This window comes from Myotis myotis, unplaced genomic scaffold, assembly GCF_014108235.1.
Source record: "Myotis myotis isolate mMyoMyo1 unplaced genomic scaffold, mMyoMyo1.p scaffold_m19_p_8, whole genome shotgun sequence".
NCBI classification, from domain to species: Eukaryota; Metazoa; Chordata; class Mammalia; order Chiroptera; family Vespertilionidae; genus Myotis; species Myotis myotis.
This window is the reverse complement of record NW_023416390.1, coordinates 72,327,424-72,346,609: the sequence shown is the minus strand read 5'-3', so window position 1 is coordinate 72,346,609 and position 19,186 is coordinate 72,327,424. Positions and strand designations below refer to the sequence as shown.

General features: G+C 36.6%; 1 protein-coding gene across 1 annotated transcript in view; it reads right to left on the bottom strand.

Moving 5' to 3' along the window:
* Positions 1-19,186, bottom strand: part of LRP1B (LDL receptor related protein 1B) — a 1,379,523-nt gene that overhangs the window by 33,690 nt on the left and 1,326,647 nt on the right. The window contains exons 85-86 of the mRNA XM_036320679.1: positions 12,143-12,317; positions 7,691-7,795 (exon numbers count right to left, since the gene is read on the bottom strand). Coding sequence (XP_036176572.1) covers positions 7,691-7,795; positions 12,143-12,317 — 280 coding nt within the window. The remainder of the gene's footprint in view (positions 1-7,690; positions 7,796-12,142; positions 12,318-19,186) is intronic.

Sequence of the window (19,186 nt, the reverse complement as noted above, 5' to 3'; positions counted from 1 at the left end):
AGACACCTGGAATTCTAGTTCTTGGAGAATGTGGACAAAATAGACAGGGGTTATAATAAGAAATAGACTAACAGGTTTATTATCTTTCTTGAAGTTAAGCATAAATAGGCTACTTACATACCTAGATATAACCTGGTATATTATTTGAAGTATCAGGAAAATAAATTATAAAAGCATAGAGAAAAATTAAACATAAATATTTGTGAGCCGAAAATTTTATGATTAGCTCCTTAGTTCTCACATAATGTTAATAACAGATTTTCTGTTAGTCTTAATTTTGTGGTCAGTGGTAGTCTTTATCTTCTCAGTGTCTTCATAGGTATTTTAGAGGGATCTGGGGCAAATGTGTATCTGGGGTTGTGACTGTGACCCAATTTTAAACCAGTTTCTAAACAAAAACTTAGTTGGGGTGCAGATTTTAATACAATGTACTTTACAGGCTTGTATTAGTGAACAATTATTCCAAACTTATTACTTTACTGACAATGAAAATGTGACACAAAGAGATGATGTAACTTGCCCCAAATCATAGCTAGTTTGATTCATAAAGTCTATACTTTTGGACCCAGTATTCCTACTTCTGGGTGTTAATTCTAGAAAACTAATGGAAAAGTATAAAGATATTTACACACACATGTTTTCACCCTTAGGAAAAAATAGTTAACAAAAGAGACAAAAACAAAAACACACACCTTATTATCGAATGAAATGTGATTAATTAAATAAAGCAAGGAAAATACAAACAATGGAAAGATGGGCTACCATTAAGAATAAAAGCTCTCGCTCTGGCTGGTTTGGCTCAGTGGATACAGTGTCGGCCTATGGACTGAAGGGTCCTGGGTTCGATTCCAATCAAGGATACATGTCTGGGTTGGGAGCTCGATCCCCAGTAGGGGCCATGCAGGAGGCAGCCGACCAATGATTCTCTCTCATTGATGTTTCTATCTCTCTCTCCCTCTCCCTTCCTCTCTGAAATCAATAAAAAATATATTTAAAAAAGAATAAAAGCTCTCCAATAACAGGGAATGATGTTCATAATGTTCTGCAAAGTAAACAAACATAAAAGTATTTATCATGTGATCTTATTTTAGTGTAGAGTACTCTGCAATGTATATTAGCATAAAGAAACTGAATGCATAGAAATCAAGTATTTTACTGGTTATTACTAAGACATCTGTGGATTTTAAAAGTTATCAGAATTACTAATTTTTACTTCCAAAATAAATATTTATAGTCTAAACAATAATGCCTTGAGGAAAATGTATGTAACATTGTCATTGAGGAGTTATTTTATTCTAGTCTGAGAAGTAATACTTTCTGTACTAAAGCTTGTCCAAATGAAGAAATCGTTGACTTAGTTTACTTTCGGAGACTAGAGAACCCTGAGTGATTTATCAAAAACAAAACAAAAAATTAGAGTGTGAACAAAAGTCAGAAAAATACAGTGTGTACAAAAAAGAAATATGGAGTTTTCAAATCTTTGCTATTCTAACTACAGCGCTAAGATCTCGGCTAAGAGATGCTTGTCAAAGACAGGAGATAGCATGTGAGATATCCAAGAGAACTTCAACAAGTTACTTAAAATAAAATCATATGCAAGTATTATGCCACCAAGATTGAAAAGTACATGATAGCTGTAATTCTGGAGCCACAGTTATGGTATGGAAACATCTAATTATGCAGAAATAAAGGACACAGTGTCTGGCTTTAAACACAGGTTTTCAGATTAATCTTATATGTGCTCATATAACATTTCTTTCCTGTGGAAATTCTTATTTGTGCACATTAGAATCATCTTCTGAAAGAAGAAACATCTAAAGTTTAGAGAGGCCAACAGGCAACCAAAAAATAATTTGAGGAGTGAATGAATCCAGGTAAACATGACTTCAAAACCCATGCACTTTCCACTCACTGAATCTTGCAGAGCCGACAGAACTTACTATCTGTCTCACTGACTTTGATGTGGTGATCCCAGCCAATAAATGGATCCCTCTGGTACTGTCAATACAGAGAGCCATGCGAGCAGAATCAGGATTTGAATCTTTATTCAAAAACCAGACAACAGAAGGAAAAATTCTAGAGGGAGAAATCCCTGATCAACTCATTGTCCTTTACTATATTTTCTTTTTTAAAAAATATATTTTATTAAATTTTTATAGAGAGGAAGGGAGAGGGATAGAGAGCTAGAAACATTGATCAGCTGCCTCCTGCACACCTCCTACTGGGGATGTGCCCACAACCCGAACCTGGGACCTTTCAGTCCACAGGCTGACACTCTATCCACTGAGCCAAACCGGTTAGGGCTACTATATTTTCTCATGAGTCCTTAAGCAGTGGTAATTTAAGCCCAGAAGTTTATTAATACACTAGAGGCCCGGTGCACAAAAATTTGTGCACTCGGGGGGAATGGGGGGTCCCTCAGCCCGGCCTGTGCCCTCTCGCAGTCTGGGACCCCTCAGGAGATAACGACCTGCTGGCTTAGGCCTGCTCCCGGGTGGCAGAGGGCAGGCCCAATCCCTAGATGCAGCCCCTAGTCGGGCTCAGAGCAGGGCCAATCAGGGGGTTGGGGCGCTGCCCCCTGTCACTCACAGAGCAGGGCCCATCAGGGGGGTTTGGGCTCCGTACCATGTCATGCATAGAGCAGGGCCCATCAGGGGGTTGGGGAGCTCCCCCCTGTCACTCACAGAGTAGGGCCGATAGGGGAGTTGGGGCACCACCCCCTGTCACCCACAGAGCAGGGCCAATCAGGGGGTTGGGGTGCCGCCCTCTATCACCCACAGAGCAGGGCCGATCAGGGGATTGGGGTGCCGCCACTGTCACACTCAGGGCAGGGCTGATGGGGAGGTTATGGCTCTACCCCGTCGCACACAGAGCTGGGCCCGTGGGGGACGGGGGGGGGGGGCAGGGTTGGGGCGCTGCACCCTGTCACACACAGAGCAGAGCGATCAGGGGGTTTGGGCGCTGCCACCTGTCACACTGATCCCGGTGCCGGGAGGCCTCACGGCTCCGCTGATCCCGGTGCTGGGAGGCATATTACCCTTTTACTATATAGAATAGAGGCCTGGTGCACGGGTGGGGGCTGGCTCGTTTGCCCTGAAGGGTGTCCTGGATCAGGGTGGGAGTCCCACTGGGGTGCCTGGCCAGCCTGGATGAAGGGATGATGGCTGTTTGTAGCTGGTCACACACCCTTCAGGGTAGGGGTCCCCACTGGGGTGCCTGGCCAGTCTGGGTGAGGGGCTGAGGGCTGTTTTCAGGCTGGGGGTGACTGAACTCCCAAACGCTCCTTTTTTCCTTTTTTTTTTTTTATTCTGGGCCATCTAATTGCAAGTTGATATTCTTTGATGCTCTCTACTCTTTTGACTTTGAGGAATCTACTCTTTCATAATTACTCTGCACTTTCTATTTACTTTTGTTGATTTCTCCATACCTTCTTTCTCTTCATCATAATATGCCACACAGCCTGTGTTCTGTTCTCAACAATCTTCACCTTTTCCTTTCAGATCTGTTCTCTGACTGTGCCAGTCCTCTTTCAAGAAATGTGTTCAGTAATCAGCCTTCTAAAATCACTGCATTTTTTTTCAAAATACTGAGAAAATATCAGTTCATCTATAAAGTCTTTTTTTTAAAAAAAAATATATATTTTATTGATTCTTTATAGAGAGGAAGGGAGAGAGATAGAGAATCAGAAACATCAATGAGAGAGAAACATTGATCAGCTGCCTCCTGTACACTCCCCACTGGAGATGTGCCCGCAACCATGGCACATGCCCCTGACCGGAATCGAACCCGGGACCTTACAATCCGCAGGCCGACACTCTATCCACTGAGCCAAACCAGCTACGGCTATAAAGTCTTTTTTTTTCTCTCAGTTGATCTCTCTATTCAGTTGTTTTCCCATAACACTTTGGTGATATATATATATTATAACAACTGTCAAATGGTATTTTGATTTTTAAAAAAACCCATTTATCTAATCAAATGAATATTAAATTCTCAAAAGTAAAAATCACTTTGGGATTAGTACAGAATAAAAAAGGCAGCAGAACATAGGAGCTATAGCCAAGACATGGACTTAAGAATGAAGCAGAGGTCTCAGGCATCCATCACTTCCTAGGATATAACCTCTGTGCTATTATCAGTGAAATGGGTACAACAATTAATAATAAAAATTACATAATATTCTAATTGTATACATACAATGTTTAAAGTACTTAACACAGTGCTGTCACAAAGTATTTGCTAAACCAGTTTAACTGTCAATCATTTCCCTTTCAAGTTTACACAGCGTCTCACTCATCACAGGTTCCCAGTACATCTTTGGTGAATGAATTAATGAATGCATGGTAACAGAATGTAATTATCTCTTTTATACTTCTTTTAAGATTTAAGTTGATTTGAGGGATTCAGTAAGTTTTACTCCTGAAATCAGAATAAATTTTAGGGCATAGAAAACCAAGGCACAGACAAATTTTTCATAAAGCCAAATGCAAATAGAGATGTAGACAGAGATACAGAAAGTAAGAGGGGTTTGCTCCAAGCCCCTCCAATTAGCATATTTTACTGACTGTGTTTATCAGATAAGCTGATTATGACCTTAGAAGGCCAGTTGCCCCTGGTGATACTTGGTAAGAGCATGATGTGGAAGAGAACAGTATTGCGGGCCACCATGCCCATGGGCGATATATTCTGGTGACATGGGCAGCCTCTGAACAGGCCATGGTCCTGAGGCTTACTTGTGAGGAGAAGGTAGGGTGAGCCTGAAATGTCATGTGTGCTTTGCCTGGGAACAGCAAGAGAGGAACAAGGTTAAAGAAGGCTGGGCCCCAGAGCAGGCATTGCCAGTGTCCTAAAAATGAAGCAATGAAAGTGCCTACATTAATGCTTGGCCAAGGATCACCCTGGATTTCCTAACTGAAATATCCAGGAATCCATTGTCCTTTCCTTCAGTTGCACTGCCAAGGTTCAGGCCCGCACCACTTTTCACCTGAAGTGTTGCCATACCTTTTGATATGTGGTCCTCCCTGATCTCAAGGGCTTTCCTCCACATGCCAACAAAGGTCTCCTTCAAAATCAAACTCCTTCAGCTCAAGCCTCTGCCTCAGATCTCATTGGCTAATTATTCTTTAAAGGATCCTATGGAATCCCTTACTCATGGCATAAATTGGATTCCAGTTTGTCTTTCTAGTTTTATTGCCTCGCAACCCTCCATCTGCCAACTCTATAGTCATTATTAATTCTAGCTATATTAAACCATTCCTAGCCATTAAGTCTCCTACATGTGCCTTTGCTTATGTTATTCTTTTTCCCCCCAGAATGTTCTTCCCAACCTCACTGAACTACATCAGTTGCATGAACAAAAGGTTGCCTTCCCTGTAAAGTCTTCCATGTTCCCATGTCCCATTTTGAGTGACTCACTTGCCCTGTTAAGATTTCACTGTGGGGTGTTCTTTTTATTACTGTGTTCACAATTACATTATTATAGATTAATTACTTGCTTATAAATTCCTAACCCCTCTAATTAGTGAGTTCCTTGATGCCTAGAGTTTACATTCATTCATCTTCACTTATCTAGGATTGAGCACACTTTCAGGGTCTTATAAATATTTGCTGAAAACCTGGAGGAATTTAGGGTAGAGACAGGGAAAAGGTCGGACTAAAGAAGGGTTGTCTGTCTTCACCTGCATAAGCTGCTAAACTTGAGTATGAACTGAGAAATGAATCAATTTCTTGAAATAGTTTATGTACATTTTATAGACTAAAATTTAAAGTGGTATTTATGGATGTGTTTTATTTAAAAATATTGGTTTAACATATTCAAATATCTTCCAGAAAAAAGTAATATCCAATTTTCCTATGCAATTATTTTAATAACTTCCAATATTTTCCCAACTATTGTATAAAGAATCACATTTTCTTGAATAAAAACAGATCTTTTTTAATAAAACTTCAGAGTTTTGGTAAGGAGACATCTGAATTTAAATACCATTGTGCTTTAAAACTATTATTAAGTACTCTGAGACACCTCCATGGGTGTCTTTGAGTGCCTATCAGGGTTTCTACTTGCAACATTGGGTCTTAAGAAGTGTGTCAGATATGATCCCACCTCTAAAGCTCAAATACACAAAAGATAACTTGCACTGTAATGAATGTTGATAGTTTCCTCAAAAGTGGTCCTTGAAATTTCTCAGAGGAAATGAGTTTGACAAACTGAATTGAGAAAGTCTGATTTCAACTATTCAGAAATAAAATTTCTAGAATTTTTAGCAGGTACATTTTTTTCTGTATAGAAGTCTTAGTGATTAAGCTAAGATCATTTCTAGTAAAATTTTGGGATACAAAATAAGGTATTTTTCATCAGTACTTGAAGTGAAAAGTCAGTTACTAAATAAGAACTACCACTCCAAATATGGTATATAGCGATAGAGTCTAAAAATACCTGCTTCTACACTTCTCTTTAAAAGCACTAGTATAACTAATATATTCCATTAGACAGTTTCATGAACTTGTTCATTCCCTCCATTACATTTCTAGGCTTTCTGACTATGGTGCATACAATTGTCGGTGAGCGAAGCACAGGTTAAGTGTGTATGACACAGATGAGCCCGGGGATTAAGTATACACTGAAATGCACGTGGATGTTCATGATTTAAGCCAATGGACTGTGGCCTGAAATGATGTCACACGAAGTGGAGCGGTAAGTGGAAGGTTAAACCTACTTGCATCTCGGCTCATTAAACGCAGTTAAAGTGCAAATCCCCTCATTCTGACAGTAGTGATCACAAGGGTTCTCTTTCTGGTCACAGCGCTGACTTTTAAACCCCACAGAGCATCTGCAGAATTTCAGTAAAATACAGCTAAATAAAGCATCTGACTTGGTATTTTTTGTTAATATGTTTCAAATTTACTTCATACAGAATATGTGATTAACATTGTTCTCAGGTACGCTCACTTCTCTCTCATACAAACTCATCACATGCTACTCTGACGAGGTGGGTACAGAATGCGGGCATGGGTCTTATGTGGGCATTACCCTTCTGGTCAAGCAGGGATAAAGGAAAACTCAAAGTAGAGGACACATAAGTTGAATAGCTTTATTTCAAGTTGTCCATTCTGGACCATTAGTTATTTGAGAGGAGGAAATAATAAATTCCAGATTTTCTTAAAGCACAGAATCTCCGATACTTTCCAAACATTTAGAAACCCAGGTTCGAGTTAATGTATTACAAAGGAGCAAGGCTTAATAGGTCTGCATAGTACAACACTATTAAAATTAATACAAATATCAAAAGCATTATACACCTGCAACTATACCTAAAAATCTTTTGAAAAAAATGACCTTAAGTACTGAAGTATTCATAATAGGATCATGTCTGGGTTTCAAATATCTGAATAAAGTCAATAAAACTAAAACAAGTTCCCCCAACACTTCCAAGTTCAAAAATCTATGAATGTCTGAAATGGGTATGATGCTAAAATTTAAATGAGTTCTCCTTATGAAGTCACTAGCCAACTGATGAAGGAGGAGATTCTGTAGCACAAGATCCAATGAGAGAAAATACCTGATCAAAGGTGTCCATGAAATATTTATTTAAAATGTATTTCCCCCCAAGAAAGGAGAACAATAGAGCAGGGATTCCATGTACAACCAAAGTCATACTATTAAAAGCCCACAAAGTTGTAAAATACTCACAGACACACAGGTACATTTGTCTCAGGGTCCAGCTGACATGTGCCACCATTGTAACAGTAGCCGTCACATAACTGACAGCTAGAGGCAATCTTTCCATTGGTGCAGCTGCAACAACAAAGGAAAAGAAATCTCATCATTACTGGCATCATCATTGTTTAAAGCTGACACAAATTCTCCGCACATGATAATATTCATCATAGAGGAGTCATGCAGGGGCTGGCCAAAAGTAAGTTTTCAGAAAGGCAGACTTGTTAAAGGCAAATATTTTTTAACAGAATAATGATAAAATTATTATTTTGGTAACTTTCAAATTTTCAACCCATTTGCTTTATATAAAAATTTAATTTAGCTAGATATATGTGTGAAAAAGATATACTCTAATTCCTATCACTTACACTTTGAGGAGATGTTATCTTCAATATCTTATTCCCTTTTCCTATAACTAGAATTTGGTGAGATCAGTGTGAATTATAAACCATATGATCATATACTCCGGAGGCAAATGCCTCATCTACTCCTTCTAATCTGGAAATCTAATCCAAAGAATTATTGAGTTTTAGTTTTCATATTTTGTAAGAAAGTATAGGATTATGCTGTAATCACATATACCCCACTGCATTTCTTTGAATATGTATTGCAATTAATGTAAACATTTTTATTCTAACAACAACAAAAACAAAACAAAACACGGAGCAGTCCATTGCAAAAATAAATAGTACTGTTATAGGAACAATATGCAATATAGCAACAAAGTAATGAAGTAGACTTACATGGAATACTTATGGAAATGATTCTAATAGATGGCATATTTACATGTCTGAGATAAGAATAAACTATGACTACTGCTACAGGGGGGAAACAAGTATGATAATAATAGGAAAAAGCAAATTTCTTATTTGCCATGTTATATTTTTAAATTAATAAATAAGTACTATTATGTTGGACATTAAAAATTGTTTGGGAAACAGAAAAAAACTGCATTTGCATTCCAAATTTCCAAGGGACCTCTTCTATAAGAAGTATGGTAGTAGAATTATACAATCCTGGGACCAACTAAGAATGATAACACATCCTGCCAATATTTTGATTGTGAGATCATGTTAGTACTAGGTGCTAGGAAGCAATCAGTGATATCACAAAAAATCTAGACATAACCTTGACAAAGAAATCAGGCTGCAATATCATTGATTGATCACTTTGACCCTTTCCCTAATGGATATCTACTACAGTACATCCATCAAAGGGCCATTGCCAATGATAGGTTAGATGCCTGAAATATTGGTTAGCAATCCTGGAGTTCATTTATTTTGCGCATATTTGTTGGACTTCATGTGGTTGGCAGAGAAGCAAGAAATGGACTAAACTGCTTATAACTTTTTCTGGGTGCTTAATTTAAAAATATTGTTAAAGAGATGAATTTTAAAATCATTTCTTTTTAAGATGAACAGAAGCAATGAGTGAACTGGAGATAAAGAAAGTGGAACCAAATATGGAGGGAGAGGCAGTGGTTTAAAGTTTCCAAGATTCAACAGAGACTATCACATCCTTTATAATCTATGAAGGCATGCGAATACAAATTCACACATATTCAGCGGTATTGGTGTCTGTATGGTAAGTGGGTTGAGGGGGCTGATCCTTGTCCTCCATGCCTACCCTCCTTAAAAATCAAAGAGCAGAAAGTTAGTTTCTTGTTCTGTCAAAGGTACAACATCAAAGAGAAAAATAGCTCATTATGCATGAAGTGATTTTCCATACGAAAGATAACTATACACCAAATACCAGCTTTTAAAACAAAAAAATGCATATTTATTCATTGCTCTTAAACTTCTGCTTCCACAAGTAATAAAAGACATTGCCTCTTTCTCCTAAAGGTTTTTTTTTTTTGAATTCTCAATTGAAGACAGAAATTTGTACATATTTCAAATTAAAAACACAAAAATCCAAATCATTATAATGCATCAGAGTACAGTTCATTTTTTAAAAAACTTCACCTGAACATATTTTTTCATTGATTTTTAAAGAGAGGGGAAGAGAGCGGGAAAGACAGAGAGAAATATCAATGTGAGAGAAACACATAGATTGATTGTGTCCTGAATACACCCCAACCAGGGCCTGGGCCAGGGAGGAGCCTGCAACCAAGGTACTTGTCCTTGACCAGAATGGAACCTGAGACCTTTGGTCCATAGGCCGATGCTCTATCCACTGAGTCAAACTGGCTAGGGCTAGTTCACATTTCTAATGCTAGTTTTTATCATAATTTTGTTTATTACAGACATATGTCTCACACACATGCACAGACAGTTTGTTATATATCATTTTCCAAAAGTTAATTAGTAGTTATCCAGCAGACAAAAATAATACCATAGCAATCAACATCAAAGCCATTGTGTCAATTACTAAATATTATGAAAAAATCTTTCTTTATCAACATTTACTTAGATTTACAGGGGAGAAAAAAAATTCAATTAGCGCCATGTTATCTCTATGCTCATTATACTTGACAGAGTATCTATTCTAATTGACAGTTCATAGGCTACACATTAGAAACACACCTATTAGGAATCACAAGCATACATAGCAGCTGGACTTTTCCTACTTAAAAGATTTACGTTAACTCGTTTGTGCTTCTGTTTTAGTATCAGTTCTTTACATCTGAAACAAATTCCAATATCACTGTAAACTTCATTCACTGCTTAGATAAAGCATATCCTAGAAATGAAAACAAACGCCTAATAATTTCAGCATACCCGGAGTCCTGTTTGGCATGTAAGTTTTATGGTCTGTCTAATGAATCAAGTATTATACTCCTACTTGTAAACTTCCACTATCTACTCATTGTTACCAACTATTATTTACCTATTTTTACATATATTTTTCTGAAAAAGATCTTTTAAGAGTCAGGAGTATATGTTGAACCTCAATAGCCTACTCGAGTGATAAGGCTCATGTGTTTAGGTCGGCAGAGCCAAGTTCCCTGTAGAGCAGGCAGCACTGATGCCCTAGAGTCCCGCCCTCCCTTCCTCTCATGGAACTTCCCCACGTAACGGAGACAGAACATGTGACTCTGTCTGAACTTTCTAAGGTAAACTGAGTGGGAACCTGCCTCACAGCCTGCCGTAGGTGAGGGCCATAGTGCCCTGTGAGGATGGAATGGGTTGTGAAGAGGACTCTACAGCGCATTCCTGAGATGGTGCCCTGGACAGGAAGAAAGACATACGCCCACTAATTGAATTAGAGCTCTGGCAGGCTAAAGTCTCATCACAAAGAACTGACGGGCTTAATAAGTAAACACGATTTTGGCAGTTTATATGAAAATGCATTTTGCTTTTATGTACTTACCAAAGGCACATATTTGTAATTAGTCATATTTTTAATTACTTTACTTTAAAGAAAAAATAAGGTACTTTCACACAAACCAATTAAAGGGTTTGCGTAAATGACATTCATGATGATAACACAAATCATATTTAGAGTAAATTCTAAAATGAGAGTAAATAAAAGAGAAAAATGTTGATGCTGTAGATAATAAAGTTTTATGGGCCTTGTTTGGCAGAGCACCGTAACTCAGGGCTGGCGCCCTCGCACAGCTGTGGTGGCGGGAGCTGTGGCAGGAACACTCACGGCCTGCTTTTCTGTCTCATATCATCATTTATTAGCTCCTAAGCAAGGCAAGTGGTATATAAGTCCAGTGCTTTATAAGTTCTTCTTTTAAAAGGTTGTTGAAAGAAGTTTGGAGTGAGGATTGACCTCTAACCTCAGTGGCATAAACTCGTTTCATGAAGAGACTGAATGACATTACCCTTTAGCTGCGATGATCTGTTTTCCATTCACTTGACCTTGAAGCCAAAGGGCAAAAGATAATGTAACCAAAGTGTAACTTGGACATTTTTGTTTTAGTTGCTCCCCAGGAAACATTATTCCTTTTCCTTATTTTTATGTTCAAAGTAAAAAACAACAACAAAACAAAACAACAACAACAAAAAAAAACCCACGTAATGTTTGTTTCCATTAGACAGGTCCTTTGCTTCTCCCCCAAAAGGATCATTTAGTGACAACAGAGAGCCAATACTCACTGTAGAGACTAATAATGAAACAATTAAAAGCCTGAGCTATCCTAATTTAGGAATATTACATATAGCTTTCTAAAGGTATGTTGCATTTTACTATTTCTTGCTTACTATTATAAATATTCTATATAGGGAATGATCTGACCATATCATTACATGATTAATATTCATGTTCACACGATGTGCATAACAGGTGTTGAATAACTTAGATTTAATTTAAATGAACTGAACTTTATCTCCAGCAAAAAACCCCCACAAAAACACAAGGATGCAATAGTCACCATATTTTAGAATAAAAAGAATTTACATTGTTTTTACAGTTTTTTGCTGGACTGCTAAACCCTTTGGGTTCAAATACTTTAATAATTAATTGATGTCCACTTACTTGCAAGATATATCATCACTGTCTTTATTTATAACACAGTGCCCGCCGTGGCATCTTATACATTTGTCAACCTCACATTTTGGTCCTTCATAGCGTGTTGGACAGACACAGTCAACGCTTCCGTCATTCCCAATAGTACAGGATTCAGAATTCACACAGTAGTGGTGACACACATCTACGAAGAATGCACAACAGAAAAATAAAATTATATTACAAGATATTTTTCTTTAGTCACAATAAATGTTTCCATTTCATTTAATATTTAAAGTCAGTTGATCAATATGTATATTAATTTAACAAAACAGCTTGTAATAACATGGAACTAGAAATTTCTAATAATGCTATTGATTTGATTCCTCTTTTTGCCTCAGTTGGGAATCATTTCAGCTGGCTAAGGGGAAACGGGTTATATGGATATAATGCTAGCTGACAAACTCTTTGGTTTCTGAATTTTAAAGTTTAAGTCAACAGGTTCCTTAGCTTTCCTTCTGGGGAGCAATATTAGTATTCTTCTGAAATGAGCAGAAATGCTCAAGTTTTCTTAGATGTACCACTTTTCATCCAGAGAACAGGGTGGTGTATGGCGAATAGGGGACTCCTCCCTCTGCACCAGGCCTTGGTGTGATGGAGAGAAGCCCCCTGGACACGTGCCAGAGCAGGTTTTCTAAGACCTGGGAAGGTGGGCAGACAATAGGTGCGCCTCTGATGAAACGCCAAGGGAAAGTGGCCTGGGAAACTGGCTGGTCCATCATGGGTGGGAAAGGATAGCATTACGTCTCGTCTATTATCCCCTCCCAGGTGAGAACACAACCTGCCCATCAGGCAGAGGGAAAGCCGCCCTAGAGTCTGAGCTCTTTGCTTTGAAAGAAGTTCCTTAGTGAGCATTACAGACAATTTCCTCAACTATGAAGGAAGACGTCCTCAAATATTTATTCCCATACCTCTTTTTTTTATATACCTCCTGATCATGAGTAATAAAAACAAAGATCATTTAGTGGGATAGCCACACTAATTCTGTACTTAGACATTCAGCCTCTGTCTTTTGAAAAGCAGACATGTCTACATGTATGTTTATGAATATATTATAATTTACAACATTCAAAATGTTGACATTCACAATACAAATAATATTAAGCAAAGTAAATGATTAAATTGATATCAGAGTTTGGATTTGGAAGCAGAAATTTCCTTTTAGCTATCTAAATGTGAAGCAATGTTAAATGAGATTAGCTGAGATAAAAATCACAATTTACAAACTTTAACCTGCTCAAAGACAATTATAGTGGATGAGACAAATTAAAACATAATTTATTATTCTCATGTTTATATATTTATTTAGCCCTTTATTAAATCAGAAAGAAATTAAATTTATTGACAGACTTGCTTCATATTTATGGAAACTTATTTCATGCAATCTCATGCTTTCTGTTGCATTATGCCAAGTACCCATATTGATATTCAATGCTTACAAGAGTCTATACTTAAAATGAGTTTTAGCAATACTCAAGAAGAGTTATATATTCAAAAGTGAAAGAATTGGAGATCTAAAAGTTAAATCTGTTTATTTGTACACAATATGCATTTTATTTGCATTTAAGAAGAATGTATTAGCAACAACCTATATGATCATCTACTACTGTCTCCAATTCATGCAAAATTCTCTAAAGAACAATCATTGGTCAGATTTCTAGATAACTCTTATTTAGAAAGAACTCTTTTAAAAGTCCCCCAGTTGCTTTACATTTTATTATTTGGTCTTGGGTCAGCTGTCTATTGGAACACAGAAATTGCCTAATGTATCTTTCCAAATCTTCATATAATTTTCTTTTTTCAGAAGTTTACAAAATGGTATTTCATCAGAATCATGTAGAAGACTTATATGTAAGCACAGATTTCAGTGCCTTTCCCTATGTCCCACCACCACCCACCCCTAGATTCTAATTCATAAATCTGAGATGAGGCCCAGGTGATTTCCATGGGGCAGATATTGGGGAACGAGAGTTTGGGAACTGGAGAGTGTAAGAAATGATGATATGGAGGTAATATCACAGTAGCAGAGAAACTACATTCTCTAATACAGGGGTCCTCAAACTACAGCCCGCGGGCCACATGCAAATACAAATATTGTATTTGTTCCCGTTTTGTTTTTTTACTTCAAAATAAGATATGTGCAGTGTGCATAGGAATTTGTTCATAGTTTTTTTTAAAACTATAGTCCGGCTCTCCAACGGTCTGAGGGACAGACAGTGAACTGGCCCCCTGTTTAAAAAGTTTGAGGACCCCTGCTCTAATAGTTATAAATGATTTGATTTGACTTGAATAGATTATTTCTTGACTAACTTTGTGAGACTTAACTAAATGTAATTTTAAATCTAAAATCTTGAACCTCTTTCTTTTTATAACCATATTGCTGAGAAAACTTGAGAGACATTCTGAAGGTTGATGATTGCCCTACACCACATTATAGCAAGGAATAGTTTGCACTTGCCTATAGTGCTAAAGGACAATGATAAAGACTTATCTACAATTCACCAATTATACGTAATTTTGCTGCATAAATTAAATCTGTTTTAGAATAAGCTTTAAAAGATGTGAAAATATACACAACTCATAAGTAATTGAGGAAATAAAAATTAAAACTTCAAAAAATACCATTGCACACCCACCAAATTGACCACAAATAGCAAAAACTCTCATATATTGCTAGTGCGAACGTGAATTGGTTCAACCAATATGAAAAAGTGTTGAAAGTATTTACTAAATGTGAACATGCCAACATCTTATGACCTAGCATTTCTACTCTTAATATATAGCCAAGAGAAAAGTAAACATATGTGCACATAACTTGTACATAATGTGCATAGCAATCTGTTTAGAACTATCCAAAACCTGAAAATAATCCAAATGTTAACACAAGAAAGATGTGTTATCCAAACTGTGGTTCACTCAAACAATGGAATAAACAGATAGATGATAGATAGATGATGATGATGATAGATAGATAGATAGATAGATAGATAGATAGATAGATAGATAGAGAAATGATTGATGAAACATGAAATATGAATGAGCCACTCAAGAATAATACTGGAGGGAAAAACTGGACAAAAATAATATACTACTTTTTATTTATATACAGTTCAAGAGGCAAAACTAATCTATGGTTTTAGAAATAAAAAAAAGGAGATAATTGGGAAAAGAAAAGGGGGAGTAAATAAAAGTGGTAGACTAAAGGAAGACAGGTTAGAAGATCACATAGGTGATAGGAAACATTTCATTGGAGAGGAAGGAATAGGGAAGGGATTGAAGATGGAAGAGAGGAATGGAAGTCTGATAGAGTATAGCCAGACTGGCCAGTAAGTGGCAGCAAGAACAGTCTATGGAAAGGACATTTATGGAAAGGAAAGCTGGTGGAACAACATGGTTGATTCTCATTTTGAACATGAGTAATTTAACCATGAGAATATCATGGAAGCGGTGGATCCATAATTATTTGCTGGGAACATGCATGTATTTAATTGGGTACAGGGAGCTGTAAGAACAGTAAAAAATATATATAAGACAGGACATCAGCACTCAGAGAGCAGATGTTCCAATTGAAAGTCTAAGACAAGGAAAAAAACAAGAAACCAAAATCAGTCTGAATAATGTCCACTATGCCAAGAACCAGCATATTTTACTACCAACAAAATCTTCCTTCTTGTGGGACATTCCATCTCATAAATTTTGAGCATTTTATCTCCCTGAATAGCATAACAATTGAGATTTCCTGCATATAAAAAGAAGGAGCAATAGTGAAATGTAATGAATCTGTGCTAAGAAAGTATAAATTACCATTAAATTACATAATAACACTTTATATTCACAATATAAAAATTATTATAACCTCTATAGGCTAATTATACTAAAAGTTGTATACATAGTAGCAACAAACACAATCAGGTAATCTAAAGAACAACACTGGGTATGTAATTACAGATTATTCACATGGTAATTAAGTAGATGGAACTGGAGAATAAGTCAATGGCTATTTTCTGCAACAGAAATGAAGCATTTATCAAGGGAGATTATCATTGCACTTGATCTCTCTCCGTGTCTCTCTTATTCTATCATTTCTTTTCAAGCAGCCAGACATGCAAGGGCATACTTCCTTCGTTAATCTTCAAACAGTATCTTAATAGACTGCATAAAAATATATGCATGTACAAGTATACATACAGGTTTATGAATATTCATGGAGACACAGATGTCTATAAAATCTCTGGCTGCATTTAACATTTTCCCCAAATATTTCTTTTTATTTAAAAGTAATTGCTAAGACTATTTAGTTATTAACTTATATTTGTAAATGGGCCATTCAATTGTAATAGTTCGTGATGTGTGAAATTGATTTAAAGAGAAGAAAACCTAACTAAAATAATACTACCTAAAAAGGAGCTGAAGATACTCAGTAAGAATAATGGGGAACCTGAAGATTCTTTAACTGGTAATATATAGAATGGTTATGTTGGGGAGACTAAATTATACAACTACATGTATGTACATCAATTGTTCTACTTCAGGGAATTTTGGCCTGGCCTTAAAAGAAAAAGTTATGTGAATTGGCTTTAAGATTAATAATTTAAACAAGCCTTTGATTATTTAGTACTGCACATACACACACACACACACACATACACACACCAATAAACTAACAGTAGAACTGATCACTTTCACAAAGAAGACTAGGTAAGTTCCACAGTGCATATCGCTAGACATCTTGGAACTGAACTTCAGTTTCAGTACAATTCACACTCCAGGCTTCACTGTTACTTAGTTGTGTGCCAGGAGCAACAGGCCTATGAATTCTGCTAATATTCTTCCTTCATGAGGTGTATGGCTGCTTTTATGTATGTATAAAATGGAGAAGAATTTCCAAGACGGTATTCTGTAAACTTTAGATGAATACTTATACCAGGAAGACATAATAAGAATAATAAATAAAACATTGGTTAGAATATGAGGGATTGCGAGGTTAAATTTAGTCCTTTTTCTGGCTAATGGTGTCATCTCATGTGACTTGACTTATGTCTCCAAGACACCCTTTGGTCATTTTTGAACAGAAGCTGTATTACTGAACATGCTTAAAAGTATATCATGACTCCCTCCTGACTCACCCATCCTCTATAATGGCCTTTCTTATCACAGTGAACTGAAGTCTGATTTCAGTAGAAAAAAAAAGGGGGGGGGTGTTGTGTGTGACATCTGTAATATTTCCAACAATAAAGACAAGTAAATAAATAAATAAACACAACAAAAGAATAAGTGAGCCTAACTGTAGAAAATAAACTCTTATTTTTATTTTTTAATACTTCATACACTGGCTCAGGAACATAATCTAGAAAGCAATTTTGAATATCTTTAGTGTTCTCTTTCCTTTCTGTGTCTCTAAAACTGGCGCACCTCCGATTTCCTAGATATCTGCGGGTCTAACGGCCAGTCAGAGTGTCTAAGGGCCCTTCAGCAGCCAGAGCGCAGGCCCAGCAGAGCTGGCCTGAGGCCGCCTTGACCTGCAATGTCAGAGAGCAGGAACTCAAACCAGACCTCCACGCCTCACACTTCATGTGTCACTCTCAGCCTCCCATCCCAAGCCAAGGTGATATCTGCCTCTCCAGGCACTGTCATTGATTACAGCACTGGATTCTCTTTCCTGAATGGACCACCTAACCATCTATGTGATCTACTCATTATTATGCAGAGTCAAATCTGGGTCCTCTAGCAATGAGACCAAGTTAACAGGCAAGGTGTCACAAAGTAACACAAGCCTGAAGGGTCACCATTCACTGACATCTAGATGGAAAGTTCTCTGGAAAAGTTCTAAGATTCTTAAATATGTTAATAAGAGGGATTGTGGACATTCCTTGTCTAGAGCCAGTTTTTAATCTATCTTGGTGTATGAGGCAAAAGAGATATAGCAACTTGTATACATTTGCTTAGAATTTTATGACTATTGTTCTTGAAGGTTTATATAAGGAGACAGAAAAACATTTAAGAAATACTAGAATTTATTCTTTTTTACATTCCTCAAATGTTTTATACACCTTAGGTATTTTAATAATTAAACTTATTGTATAGTCCTAAATATATCTTCCAATTTCAGAACCGACTTGAATAAAGTAGAAAACATACTTAGTCCAGGTGCTAATTAAATATTCACTAGGGAAAGAAATGTGTGCAAATCTGTGACTAAAGCTGATAAATTTTCATCAGGAAAGCATGTCTAAGAAAATTAGCATTTTTCTAATTTACTACTAAAAATAGAAATATATCTCAAATATTTTAGTAGAGAAAACTGAAAAAAAATAAAGGAAAAAAATTGATTCTGAGCAAACAGTGCCATCCCTGACTTTCCAGGTAGAAGGAAAATGTAAAATTCAGAAAGCCAAGTTTTCAAAACTCTGATTTGAGGTAGACATATGGGGTGAGATTTAAAAAGATGAGCATTTAAATTTTTAACAGACTGCTATTTCAAAATTCATACTAAAAATGATGGCATCAATAATTTTAGTCAAAAAGTACCTTATAAAACTATCATGGCAACATTTTTTGAAAGACCAGAGGAACCTGTATAACTTTTGCGTATAAATAATGTTCGTAGTTGACTATTTCTCTTTTTTAAAGTAATCAGCTGTAAAAGGGTTTAACAAGTAAGGATTTATAATGTGGTAGTCATTTGAGATTTGTAAACAACCTGACTTGCAGATGACAGCTAAATATGGCTTATCATATGAGGCTAACTTTAAAACAAGATAAGTGAATAAGCATAAGATGACAAAAGTAAAATGAGAATGAAGCATGCATCTAGAGGTCTCTGACCATAAACAAGTCATTTACCATATTTAGGCTCGCATTTCTCTATCAAAACACTGACTCTGTGTTAAAATCCAATTAATTTTAGCCTAATAAAATTACTAATATCAACTATATTAATAATCACTATTGTGTTAATATTCTTCATGTCCTCAAGAGTGCCTTTAATAGAACCCTCAAGGCTAACAGATTTTA